The following is a 14,270-nucleotide window of genomic DNA, read 5'->3' on the forward strand; positions in this document are numbered from 1 at the left end:
TTAGGCTGTAAATTTGTCTTTGGTTTGTCATGAAAATCAAATTAGGAAAATAATGTGCTTACTTACAGGAATTTTATTTAGAACAGTTTTTGATCAAGAAATTAGCAATCAAGGGTTAAAAAATGACAGGAAATTTGGTTAAAAAAGTCAGTCAGTAAGTATAGTTGCACCACCAAGATTGTCAGATCAGAAATTAGACACTATACCAGATTTCTTCCTCATTTCACATTATAAAAATTCCAACTTTGCTTCTCTCTTTAGTCCACAGGTAGAAAACCACCTGTATAGTGTATACCTGGCCTAGAAGAGGGTATTATTACAAACATATTATTAGGGCTCATCCATTATAATAATGCATTAGGGATCAAAATAAAAATATATAGGGTGGCAGGGGGTTAGAGATGTGAGACAAGTGGAAATATTTTTTTTTTTTTTTTTCCTTCTAAACAGGTGGGTTAAAACACACCTCTACAGTTTTTTTTCCTGCTCAGAAACAGAATAGTTTCACCAGATGCTATTCTCAGCAATTTTTCATTGTCTCTGTCCTTGATAAGCAATTTATTTTAGCAAACTCTGAGAGAGAAAGGGGGGGGAAGAATTGAGAAAATGGTGTGTAAAAAATATCAAGTACAAAAAATGGCAACAAGTTTTGTTTTCTAAGGTACTTAGACTGTTAGCCTACTTATTTAATAGAAAAATTATACCTACTTAATAAGTACTTACTGTTTTTTTGGAGGACCTATGAAGTCAAATAAATGAAAATGCCTACATAAAGAACCTGTGTGATTTTTGATTTCCAATAGTAAGTCAAGGGTAAAACTATTTAAATGCTGGAGAGTTAGTCAGTTACCTAGATGGAAAAAAATCAACTTTGTAGACCAAGGTTTTTGGAAAATCCAAGCACAGTCACATCGAAATCAATGACCCCACAGCCTAGAGAACCTTTTCTTGGAACTCCTTAGCTCAGGTAGTTTCCTACATGAAAACACTTTTATGTGGGATCCATTTTTATGTTTTCCATTTCTGTTACTTTACACAGAAACAAGAGAATTCATTGAATTAGGTGTCTACCTATTTATGTCTTGCTGTGGAAATTTTCAAGTAGGCATTACTCACTTGATAAAACTGTGGTGTCACAGAGAAAATTAAGTCCATGGACAATGTTAGGTTGAGGTGCTTATGTACATTTTCAGTGAGCTATTCACTGCCCATAGTTAGGTATTTAATTAAGGAAAATTCCAACACCCACATAACATGTTTGGTCGAGTAACAAACGTGAAAACTTACCCCCAAATATGGACTGCATGCTGACAGCACAACTTTGTGAGCTTTCAAATACTGTCCCTCAGCAGCCAAAGTACAATCAACCAAAGTGCCACTCTCCAGAAGAGCCTCAAACACGGATATCAACGTAGACTGGTGATTATTCCAACGCAAACAAAATTGCTGATTGGGATTCATTTTGGAAAAACACTTCACTCACTGCCTTAAAAAAAAAAAATTGGATAAAAAACACTTGTAAGTAGAGGGTATTTGGAGTAAAATTTTATCACTAAAAACTACTTATCAACACTAAAATCTTTAACCAAGATCAAAAAATTCCCGGAGGGACGGGCCCCGCTTGTTCAAAGTTACTAACAAGGCTAGTCAAAAGCACGAGGTCACCCGGTATATCGGCGCAGCATGTGATTTCCTCTCATACTACATTGTAGAATGGAAATTTTCACCATAGTACTCTCGGAACTCCGCACCTATACACGGTATGGTTTCCTATGTAAGGTCCTGTGGTGATAAGGAAATTCATGAGATTGCGTCAGTCGATAAGAAAACTCGGGAGGAATTTCCCGTTCATTATTTAGAGAGGAGAGCCTATGTACCTCGAAACAAGAATCAAATTCAATTTCATAGATGGTACCTAAAAAAACACCCCATTGACTGTGTAAAGCCAGTACGTAAAACAGTGTAAAAAATTGTCAGCCACTGTAAATCTGCTGATTTCTACATTTTCTCTTGTAGGTACGCAAAGCAAGTAGTTGTGACAACATGATTCCCAAATATGCAAGTACTTACCTTCTGTTCAAGTACTTGTAGGTATTATCCAAAAGAAATCAGATGTTTTTTTTTTTTTTCATTAATTTATTTTTTGTTATCAAACAGTTCGGGAAGGAAAGAATCATAATTTACATGAACAGAGAGAGAAAAAAAACTTTCTTTTTCCTCTTCTCTCTCTGTCGGATCTTGTATCTTGTGTGCGAGCAAGACAGAGAGCGAGTTATTGAAAGTAAAAGTGAGGCACAGGCCAAATAATGCTCGAACATGATAATATAGAAATTCAGAGCAACACAGAGTGTAACGAACAGTTGCGTTTTGCAAAGTGGTGGGAAAAAGTACAGAGTGTTACGGAAATACCAGGCAAGAGTAAAAGTGAGACACAGGCCAAATAATACCCGAACATGATAAAATAGAAATTCAGAGCAACACAGAGTGTAACGAACAGTTGCGTTTTGCAAAGTGATGGAAAAAATACAGAGTGTTACGGAAATACCAGGCAAGAAGACCATCATCATTTCCCTTGTTCCCAAGATTTGTAACTGTGGAATGTTTACCATACTTAAGTAAACAGGACTTAAGTACAATGAATTCATTAATAGCAAAACCATCATGTGGGAGACACATTAAGGATCAAATAGTCCTGCTAATGCTACGTGCCTAAACGGTACTTACTTAAATCAAAATGAAAAACCCAAAAATAGTCATCAATACAATAGATAGTCAATACCTACTCAAACAATAATGAGTGTACGTAGGAAAGTAGGTAGTAGATAAAAGAATTTATACCAAGCAAGGAAATTAAATTGGATTTGTTCAAAATAGCATTTTATCAAGGTGAATCCAAAACAGTGCCTATTTATTTTTAAAACATTGTACCAAATACATAAGACCTTGCTTGGACTGCGGGAGTAAAGGGACTTTTCAGTCAATTTCTCAAATTCCAATTTTCCTTTACGTCTGGCGAAAATGAAAAACCCAAAAATAGTCATCAATACAATAGATAGTCAATACCTACTCAAACAATAATAAGTGTACGTAGGAAAGTAGGTAGTAGATAAAAGAATTTATACCAAGCAAGGAAATTAAATTGGATTGGTTCAAAATAGCATTTTATCAAGGTGAATCCAACACAGTGCCTATTTATTTTTAAAACATAGCACCAAATACATAAGACCTTGCTTGGACTGCGGGAGTAAAGGGACTTTTCAGTCAATTTCTCAAATTCCAATTTTCCTTTACGTCTGGCTCCTATTTAAATCAAAGGCTTTCCAATTAGTGCGTCTGCCTTGTAAGCGCTAGGCCGCGGGTTCGATTCCCGCCCGGGGCGGATTTTATCCCGATGGGATAATGTTCGTTCTCGGTAAGTGGTGCTTCATTTAGACTGCCAGCTCAGAACAATATGTCCCATTATGTCAAAAGCTTGACCATTTCTGTAGTAAGAAATCCCAGTAAAAATGACTCAACAACTCATGACCAAGAATCGACTCAATCAGACTGGCGAATATTTGGCAAAAAAAACTGACCACGATTTGGTCCAAACAAACTAAGATCTGGCCAAAGAAACTGACGCAAGATTTTTGGCTTGGACCGAGATGTCAACAAATTTATTCGCCAGGGAGCAACAACTTCGCAGAGAAAACATACATATCAGAGAACATACCTTCATCTGATTGACCTACTCATTCGGGACATGAACCCTAGGACCGGTAGGTCTGGTCACACGAGTCTACAAGGCAGACCACCTCACCAGGAACATGTGTGGAAGCTCTATCAAGTTATGCAACGCCGATGAGAGAGTATGTAAACAATAATAAGAGTGATAAATAATAAATAAATAGAGTGTCTAGGAGTTAATAGTCGTGTGCAGTGTGGTTCATTTATACAGGGAGTGCGAGAAGTAAAGAGACATACGACTACTCCAGGGGTAATAACGAAAAAAGTTCTGACTTGTCAAACAGTGAAAATTTTCGCCCTTCGTAAAAGTTAAGACAGAAAGCCGAGTTAGCTTGGTTGGTAGCGCGCCTGCCTTGTAAGCGCTAGGACGCGGGTTCGATGCCCATTCTGGGCGGATTTTATCCTGAACGGATAATGTTTGTTCTCGGAAAGGCTGGCTTTCTCCTATCCTGTCTTCCTTCCCTCTTCGATTTCGGGACGATAAGACCTTAGCAAATACAGTTACATAGTTCCCTCTGTCAAACCCCTTAAAAAATCGATCAAATAAAGTCGATGATTTATTGATTTCAAACTATTAACTCAATCAGATTGCTTCATTCAAGAGTTAGATTAATTAAGATTGTGGGCCGGGCAAATACTAATGACTACTTCTGACTGCATCGTTTAACACCCTGTATGCATCAAGCTGACCTTGAACTTCATATTGCAAAGTTATAACAGACACCGCGTCTACATAATTGGATAAAAAACACTTGTAAGTAGAGGGTATTTGGAGTAAAATTTTATCACTAAAAACTACTTATCAACACTAAAAATTAAACTTAAAAGACTTATAAAGTAATCACTTGATTTTCCATATTGGCATTGTAAAAGAAACTGGGTATAAAAAATTTATGAACTTGGAAAATTATAAAATCCACTCAACTCATTTTTCCAAAAAATGAAAAGTCCACATTGATCAGGCGAATCGGGGGAAAAAATGTTAGGAGTTTTGTTTATTTTTTAAAAAAGCCGACAACGTAATTTTTTAAAACTGATTCGCACTGGAAATAAAAGACATGCAAATTGAAATTATTGGTGTAATTTTCTTAAAAACTAAAATATTATTTCTACAGAACTTGAAGTCAAGTGAAAGAAAGAAGTTGAGTGAAAATAAAAAGAGAAAATCTTGAACCGTTTCACCACACCACTCTCCTTCCATTCCAATTTCTACTGCGTTTGTTTTGTCAGCCATTGCCCTCATGTGGAAAACACAGGTCATTGAATAGTTCCCAAGTTTTGTCGCTAGAGCGCTGCACTTGTCGGGCTAGTTTCATGGAGGCTACAGATGAGTGGATTCAGAGGGAATAACGTGAATAGTGAGGCCTAGATTTTCGTGACGTTGAGCGTTGGAAAGTATGTACCTACTTCCTAAGTACCTACCTAAAGGTACATACAATCTGAAAGTTCTTTTCTTATTATTCTTTCTTATTAAACTTGTTAATTAATCATTATTGATTGCCATAAAAATTCGGAAATTACCTACGTAAATAGTTACCAACCTACATACATAATACAGGATGCGCCAGAAAAACACTGACAACGGCTCAGGGTAGGTAGACCTCATCATTTCCAATAAGGTTCTGTGGGTCATTTTCCTAACTTCGGCTTCGTTTCCGAGAAATGTCCAAAAAACCACCTTTTAAAAAAATGCTGACCTTGTGTCAGTTTTTACGTCTACATAGCTATAGTGACTACAGTTGCATCCATATTATACCGGTAGCAATGCAGACCTGTCTACTGCATCAGTGTTTACATCAAGTTAGCTTTCCTGAGGTCGTCATGACTGACCCTTGTGACTAACACACATAAACATAAGAACCAACCACAGTGGTGCAGTGGTTGATGCGTTGGACTTTGGATCTGGAGGTTGGTGGTTCGAGTCCAAGTCTATCCTTTTTTTTCTAGTTAAGCAAGGTCTTTTTACTAAATTGTTAGTTGTATGTATTATTCTTTAACCCATCAAATATGATGAGTTTTTGTTTAAAATAAATCAACATTTTGGCCACTAGTTGTTTTGGCACTAGCGTCAAAAACAACTCAAATATACAAGACCTTGTTTAGACTGCTGGGGTAAAGGGACATTTCAGTCCTATTCGGGCAGGATAAACAGGGTATATTCTATTCTATTCTATCCAGGTGTAATAATATTGGGGAACGATATTTGTGACAAGCATTTATATCTAAGTAATAAGTATGCTAAAAGTAATTAGAAAATTCCTTCCACATTACCACAAGAAGAAAGAAGGTCTAGAAGGTATGAAGTCTTTTCCCCTTATACTTACTCCAAGGAATATTGAGATAGATTAGCAACGTTTTCTTTCGACACTTTCTATTGGCTTTGTTGAACCGAGGTTCAACGGGTCAGTAAGTAGGTATAGTGTATACCTACAGTTTAAGTGACGGGGGTTTAAGCATTTATATCTAAGTAATAAGTATTAAGTATGCTAAAAATAATTAGAAAATTCCTTCCCCATTACCATAAGAAGAAAGAAGGGCTAGAAGGTATGAAGGTCTTTTCCCCTTGTACTCCAAGGAATATTGAGATAGATTAGCAACGTTTTCTTTCGACACTTTCTATTGGCTTTGTTGAACCGAGGTCAACGGGTCAGTATAGTGTATAACTACAGTTTAAGTGACGGGGGTTTTACCTTCCATTCAACAACAAACTACCCCACCCCACCTCACCTCCCTACAATAACTACAAACACCCAAAGTGAGTCTGGGGAAAGCCAGCAGCATGCAATTACACAGATGACCACTCGTAGTCACCTACCTAATTATTTAGGCCAACTCATGTTGGTTCTACTGGTGGTACCTGCAAACAATTAACAAGAATGACGAGGAACTGTCAATTGGAACCTCAAACACTGCACACCTTTCTATGAGTGACTTAAACAGGACACTAATGAGTCAATACACCCAATGAGTCAATGCCTAGCCAATCCAACTCAGTTGACTGAAGCAGGCTTAAAAAAAAAAAAAAAAAAAAAAAAAAAAAAAAAAAAAAAAAAGGAAAACTAAGACCTTTTTACGTCCTTCCCAGCGAAATAACCACTTGACTACCTGAAAAACAGACATGATGCTAGAAAACTACTGACCGTGTCTACCTACCCTGAGCCGTTGTAAGTGTTTTTCCGGCGCACCCATACATACCTAGGTACAACCCAGATTACCAGTGACTTATTCCTAAAAACCCCCCAAAACAGCGGATATTTCGGCTAATAACTGGCTCCTCTGCTCTGAAACCAAACTCAATAATGTACACCACAATATCACGGCTACATCTGACGCCCAACTCGGTACTAACGCAAAATAATATCCCACACAAACACACACAACAAACAAACCAACCCAAATTATTCCATCAGTCATACAACACTGACAACCCGTGCAAACAAGATCCTAGATCTTGAACACAGAAAAGGGCTGGCAGAAAAAGGGATCAAGAAAGAAAAACCAAGAAAAGGCTGGTACAATCGTATAACAAGAGAGGACAGCCAACAAAAGGCTGGTACAAAGGTATAACAAGAAAGAAAAGCCAGCAAAAGGCTGGTACAAACGTATAACAAGAGGAAAAAAAAAATCAGAAAAAGGCTCGTATTTATCTACTAATAAGTACAAAGAAGAAAACAAGAAGGCTGGTAACAGCTGGTACCTACATATTCCTCAGTTTGGCACCAAAAGTTGCACTCGTCTCTGCTCTGTTGCATACCAGCCTGGTTTCAAATTTTATCCAACCTTCCTCCTTTTTATTTCGGCCTTTTTCTGTTTTCCTTCTCCTATTATTCGAATAGGTATATGGCAACCTTTCTTTTGGGCTTTCCTCCTTATTCTAAAAGGTATACCACCAGCGTTTTTTCTGGGTTTTGTTTCTTGTTATGGATATGTAGGTACCAGCTGTTACCAGCCTTCTTGTTTTCTTCTTTGTACTTATTAGTAGATAAATACGAGCCTTTTTCTGATTTTTTTTTCCTCTTGTTATACGTTTGTACCAGCCTTTTGCTGGCTTTTCTTTCTTGTTATACCTTTGTACCAGCCTTTTGTTGGCTGATTTTTTAACTATCACATAGAATCATACTAGTATGTATTGTACATAGTATCCCTAGGTTTTATCGCACCGAAATAGAATAGCGAAGGAGGGCAGAAACGAGGAATAATAATAATGCTCACTAGTGAAACGCGTTTCAAGAAATGTGTTTCCTATGTCAATGCACAGTGAGTTTCATGAAACTCGGTTTCACCAGTGAGCACTGCTCTGTGTTAACCTTATGTAGGTACGGGTTGTTGTATTAGCATCATACATCAACCTCCTCTGCCGTCCTCAGGTCAAGGAAGCGTGCCGCCTCCGTTGGGTCTGTCCAAAGTGTGGTAACGTCCAGGTTGGTAGGTACGGGTTTCATGAAACTCGTTTCACTAGTGTACATCGGGCCTAAATCATGATTTACTTTAGAAACGAGGAATAATAAACAGCCATTAACCCTTTCAGGTCCGAGGGGTCCAATCGTAGTGGCTACTTTAGAGGGTTACGAAATTCTTCGTCCCGTTTTCGGTCAGGGTCTCGCCAGGCCACAGACTATTCTGCCAACCCGCACCTGGTTTTATAAGAGACCTAATGGAGACCGTCAGGGTTGGACCAAGCTGATAGGAGAACCGGTGGATAACAAGTGTGACACGCGTGTGACCGTGATTTCCTGTGACGAGGGATGTCAGACCGACCCTGTGAGGTGGGCAAAGTGCATTTTTACATTCCTAATACATGAGTGTTTGTAGGATTATTCATGAAGAGGTTTGAGAAAGGAAACTGGGACTGCTAATGTCTTATCATCCCTACATCGAAGAGAGAAGGAGGAATAGGTAGGAGAATGCACCTTATTTGTTTAGGATAAAACCTGCCCCAGACGGAAATCGAACCCGCGACCTGGCTCTTACTAGGAGCGTTACTCTTCAAGCTAACTAGGACTGGCTCTTTCTATTTTAAATAATTAATTACTTCCAATTATCTCCCATACTTAAATGCCCCTCAACGTTAAGTTTCTTCCCATCACTTCCAGCTCTAAACATGAACCGATGTCCACTCCAAGACCAACACTGGAGAAGCTCCTAGACCCATGCATCCCCACAGTGCCAGCTACCTGCAAACCCAAGAAAATCCACGTCCTCCCCAGAGTGGAATGCAAGAAGAAATTACATGAACAGGGCGAGAAACTCACCAAACCAGGAGACTCCATCATCAAAATGAAAGAAGAGATGATCACGGAGAGCTATCGCCGATATATGTGGAAGCGATTGAACGTGGACAAGATCAAACCGCAAGAATCAGTCTCGCCAAAGCCTAAACAGAAAGTCAAGTGTAAAAGGAGAACGATGCCGAGCGATCCCCACCAACAACTGGATGTGCTTATTAGAAATATTCAAATACAAAACAATATGCATAAAAGTGAAAACCATGTCAAATGGGTAGACAAAGACAAATTCAAACCAGGAAGAAGAGGAAGCAAATCAGGAGTTGTAAAGTGTGTGTTGTGTCGAAAAAGGAACGCCAAAAGTCAATCAACAGCGACATGTTGCTACAAAAACGAGTGTTGCCAGACCAAACAATCCCAGGCCTTGAAAACGCAGAGTTGCCAGACGCAGCAATGTACATGCCGTCGATCCAGTGTGGGACAGTCGAGACTGACCTGTATCTCACGGACAGATAGTTCTCACAAGCAAAACTCCCAATTCAAGCAGACGGCAAAGGGAAATCTGTCCGAAAAAGACAGATCTCAAAGGGAAATCTGCCTGGAGAAGTCCAAGAAAAATATGGAACTATCCAACGCGAGTTTGTGCACTCAGTGTAGGAACAAGATGAGGAAAGGAGCCGTTCCCAGTGATGGGAAATTACACAAGAAACCCCCCGTGGCATCTGAAACTCATTTGAAGCAAAAACATTCGACAAACTTGATGCCGAAACCATCTTTGACAGGACAAATGAAACAGCAACACTCAAGCAATATGCTGTATAAGAAATCATCCATGCTAGGATCAGAGAATCAGTTGAAACCAAAACGCTTGACAAACAACGTGAATAAACACATGAAAGGCTGTGGCGCTTACGAAAACAAAGCGACAGTTGTGAACAAGAACAAAAGGATTGTAAAAGAAAAAGGCAAGCTCAAAAAACAAGCGAATAACAGAAGAAACGTTAACAATACAGAACGGAATCCAGCCCGAAAGATCTCTGTTTGTAAGTATAATGACAATTCATCTACTGCAACTATTATGGGAAACCCTTGCAGTAGTGACCATAATTATTATAACATGAACGAAGTACCACAATATAGAAAGATCAGAGCGGTGGTGATTGTAAACAATCGAAATCCTGATGAAATCAATGGGCCAGAAGACAATCAAGAAAGACATCCAATGTATGATGGCAAAGAGAAAATAAATAGGCTAGAATGCAATCAGCACCCTAATAATAGAACAAGCCGTAGAAGAGGAACTTGTAGTGCTCCGTGTACCACTTCAACCACCCAAGACGTTACCAAGACATTGTGTAGAACCTATCAAGACTATAGAGACAGGAATAGAAGCAAGGATGGTAAAAATGTCAGCAAGGTATACGAAGACCAGCATGAAATGTGTGTTTGCTCAAGCTGTAGAAGAAGATCTCATCAAAATGGTACTCCATGTAACACTCCAACCAACCAAGATGTTATCAAGAGGAACAAGACATTGTGTGGAGACAGAAATAGCAGCAAGGACGGCAAAAAGCTCAGCAAGGTATACGAAGACCAACATGAAAGTTGTGATTGCACAAGCTGTAGAAGAAAAACTCATCAAAATGGTACTCCGTGTAATACCTCGACTACAAAAGATGTTACTATGGGTAGTAGAAGGAACAAGACATTGCGTGGAGACAGAAACAGCAGCAAGGATGGCAAAAATGTCAGCAAGGTATACAAAGATCAGCATGAAGTCTGCAATTGCACAAGCTGTAAAAGACGAACTCATCAAAGTAGTACTCCGTGTAACACTTCAAACACAAAAGACGGTGTAAAGAGGCACAAGACTTTGCATGGAGAAAGGAATAGCAGCAAGGACGGCAAAAAGCTCAGCATGGTATACGAAGACCAGCGTGAAATGTGTAATTGCAAAAGCTGTAGAAGAAGATCTCATCAAAATGGCATTCCATGTAACACTCCAACCACCCAAGACGTTACCAAGAGGAACAAGACATTGTGTGGAGACAGGAATAGCAGCAAGGACGGCAAAAAGCTCAGCAAGGTATACGAAGACCAGCATGAAATGTGTAATTGCAAAAGCTGTAGAAGAAGATCTCATCAAAATAGTACTCCGAGTAACACATCGACTACCCAAGATGTTACTATGGGTAGTAGGAAGACCAAGACATTGCGTGGAACCTCTCAAGACTATTACAGAGATAGAAACAGCAGCACGGATGGCAAAAATCTCATGGTATACGACGTGGTGTGTAGTAGTGAAGAGAAAACCCGAGATATGTTGACAAAAAGGTCGAGAGAAAACGAGAAGATCTTTGACTACACACGAGAAAATCACGAAGGAAACGTTAATGATAGACAAAGAAGTAAAACGTTGAAAGATACAGAAGAAAAGTTCGAGGTCATACGAGAAAAAGACGATAGACGAAACACGAACGAAACACCAAGAAATAAACTGATGAAAGATGGGGAAAAATCAAAGCAAAGTTCTGGAAGAAAACGTGTTGTTCCCAAATTCAAAAAAAGACCAACGAAAAACCCACTGAGAATGAACATAATGAACGATTTAGAAAAAGAAAAATCAAAGGAAAAATTGCAGAGTATTAACGAAGAACATTTTAGTCCGAAACCAGGAGCAAAATCAAAAAGTAAACGCCATGAGAAGTCTGGTGACATTAAACAGAAGAAATTTGATGCAAATCACTTTCATGAGGAACATGAACACAATAAAAAATCACCCAACATGAATAAAATCCATGAAGTCTTTAGAGATAGTGAAGAAACTCAAACGAGTGGTTCCACACTAGAAAAAATAAACGAATCCATTCAGGAAAAAGACACAGGTGGTTCAGATCTAATTAGTGAAAGACTTTCAGATATAACATGCGAGAGACTTTCAGATATAACATACGAAAGTAGTTCAGATCAGACTATTAAAACAGGTGGTTCCGATAAATCTAGTGAAAGAAATGATTCGGATATACTAAGTGAAACAGGTGGTTCAGATACAACATGTGAAAGACTTGATTCAAATCAGACTAGTGAAACAGATGGTTCAGATACAAATGAAAGAGTTGGTCCAAATCAGACCAGTGAAACAAGTGGTTCAAATACAAATGAAAGGTGTGAATCAGATAAAACTAGTGAATGTAATTGTTCGGATACACCAAATGCAACAGGTGGTTCAGATATTAGAACATGTGAAAGAAATGGTTCAGATGAAACCTGTGTCAGAGGTAGTTCAAATACATATGAAACATGTGGTTCAGATAAAACTACTGAAAGAAATGGTTCAGATAAAACCTGTGTCAGAGGTAATTCAGATACATATGAAACATGTGTTTCAAATGTAACAAATGTTTCAGATAAAACTAGTTACTGTAATTGTTCGGATACACCAAATGAAACAGGTGGTTCAGATATTATAACATGTGAAAAAAATGGTTCAGGTGAAACTAGTAAAAGAAATGGTTCGGATGAATCCTGTGTAAGAGGTGGTTCAGATAAAAGTGAAAGATGTGGTTCAGATAAAACTATTGAAAGAAATGGTTCAGATGAAACCTGTGTCAGAGGTAGTTCAGATACACATGAAACATGTGTTTCAAATGTAACAAATGGTTCAGATAAAACGAGTGAAAGAAGTTCAGATCAAACAAGTAAGAGTTGTAGTCCAGATGAAACCAAAAGTAAACCGATAGAAAACGAACGACCACAGATTAGAAATCAAAAAAATGATACACTTGGACCAAAACATAAATGTGTTGAATCTGAGTCAAATGTCCATGAACCCAGCAATGTTGAACCGGAATCAACAGCAGCAGTTCAACCAGAACGCAAACTCTCTTTAGAAACCACCACGTCTTCAATGATTCCCAATCTCAAAGAGCATAGGAAGAAGTTGAAAAATCGGAAACGAGAAATTCAGAGGTGTCTGAAAAACAAAACAATCAGACCGAAACCAAAACCCGTGAGCCCGAAAAAACTGAAATTCGACAAAAAGTTTTTCGGAATCACCGACTCGGATTCCAGTCACGCAATCCACGCCATCCGTAGCGAATATCTGCTAGGCACAGCCAGAATGGGAAGAACGTTTATACAGCGATTGGATATCAACAACACAAGAGTGGTGGAAGACAATACAGCTTTCAACATGGTCAAACCAGTTGTCGAATCCCACAGAGAAGTATCGCAGGAACCGAGCCAATCTTTACAGAGGAGCTCGAAAAGTCACAACTTACTAACAAGAGATACAGTTCAATGTGACACCAAATGCAGCCATATTCCCATAGAAATAATTCGCGGGAGGGCGGAAGCGTTGCAGAAAATGCACACCAGGAAAAGACTAGCGCTGGACAAGATGGGGAAAAAGATAGATGATGTATACAGCATGATGTCTTCTTTGAAACTATCCCCCATGAGCTCTAGGAGTCGAAACGCAAAAAGGATCGTCAAATACAGACCAAGTCCGTCACCATTACTTGGAAAATTAGTCTCAAAAGATAATACACAAGATGGCTTTGAAAAGCATGCTAAATATGAACATAGTAACACAGCCTTACCCTTGAAAGAAGCTGAAGCAAACCATGTTATTTCCAATAAGCCGAAACAACAAGGCGACGATGCTCATGAAACGAATGACACCAGCAACTATGAAACTTGCGATAGTAAACCTGGAAGCACCACTATGAATGAGAAAAACTACAACCATACCACCAGAAATATAAAAAGTGATGAAACCATTCTTCACGAGATCAGCGAGCTAGACAAACTACCAGAGCTGAACCGGTCTGTGAAACATACCACCAAGCTCAGGAAAATCATCTCTTTGAAACCAACCAAGACGGGGAATTGCCAAAGCAAACGCGTGCTGGAAGAAGTAAACGCGCTGAAATCTAAAGAACTCGTCAAGATGATGAAGAAGAAGTACGAGATGAGCGGACACAAGGTTTGCTTCAAGACGCCTTGGGAATCGAGGTGCCAAAAGAGTAAATGAGGAAATTACTTAAACGAAAAAAAAAATCATATTAAAATAACTCTTTACTTTTACACAAACATAAGACTGGTCATTTTACATGATTATTAGAAGAAGAAAAAATGCTTAAAGACGTTTGCAATGAATTCTGATCGGGGCCAGAATCGGAGTTAAAACCCGATTTGAGTTCAAATCTTGGATCACAGCCATCCTAAATCAGATGGCTTAATCCAAGAGTTAATCTTAAAACAAGTCTAAACTCAGATTTTGGCATCGACCATAAGTAGTTCATTAAAAGCTTCCAA

At 38.7% G+C, this 14,270-nt stretch overlaps 2 protein-coding genes across 2 annotated transcripts in view; one reads left to right on the forward strand and one right to left on the reverse strand.

The window, feature by feature from the left end:
- The window catches only part of LOC103505550 (longitudinals lacking protein, isoforms F/I/K/T-like), a 116,545-nt gene extending 114,973 nt beyond the window's left edge, over window positions 1-1,572 (reverse strand). The window contains exon 1 of the mRNA XM_026820871.1: window positions 1,288-1,572. Coding sequence (XP_026676672.1) covers window positions 1,288-1,461 — 174 coding nt within the window. The 5' untranslated portion in view covers window positions 1,462-1,572. The remainder of the gene's footprint in view (window positions 1-1,287) is intronic.
- Window positions 1,573-8,234: 6,662 nt separating this feature from the next.
- Window positions 8,235-14,052, forward strand: LOC103505551. Its single transcript, XM_026820879.1, has 3 exons — window positions 8,235-8,492; window positions 8,820-11,318; window positions 11,355-14,052. Exons 2-3 carry the CDS (start codon window positions 8,836-8,838, stop codon window positions 13,984-13,986), a joined length of 5,115 nt encoding a protein of 1,704 aa, XP_026676680.1. The 5' UTR covers window positions 8,235-8,492; window positions 8,820-8,835; the 3' UTR covers window positions 13,987-14,052.
- Window positions 14,053-14,270: the final 218 nt, after the last annotated feature.

The sequence above is a fragment of the Diaphorina citri genome, unplaced genomic scaffold (assembly GCF_000475195.1).
Source record: "Diaphorina citri unplaced genomic scaffold, Diaci psyllid genome assembly version 1.1 scaffold181, whole genome shotgun sequence".
NCBI lineage: Eukaryota > Metazoa > Arthropoda > Insecta > Hemiptera > Psyllidae > Diaphorina > Diaphorina citri.

Bases quoted from the DNA above. Each gene is read 5' to 3' on its own strand.
- LOC103505551 (XM_026820879.1), top strand. From the start codon at position 8,836: ATGTCCACTCCAAGACCAACACTGGAGAAGCTCCTAGACCCATGCATC. The intron at 11,319-11,354 runs ACGAGAAAATCA...TAATGATAGACA, and splicing joins GAGAAGATCTTTGACTACAC to AAGAAGTAAAACGTTGAAAG.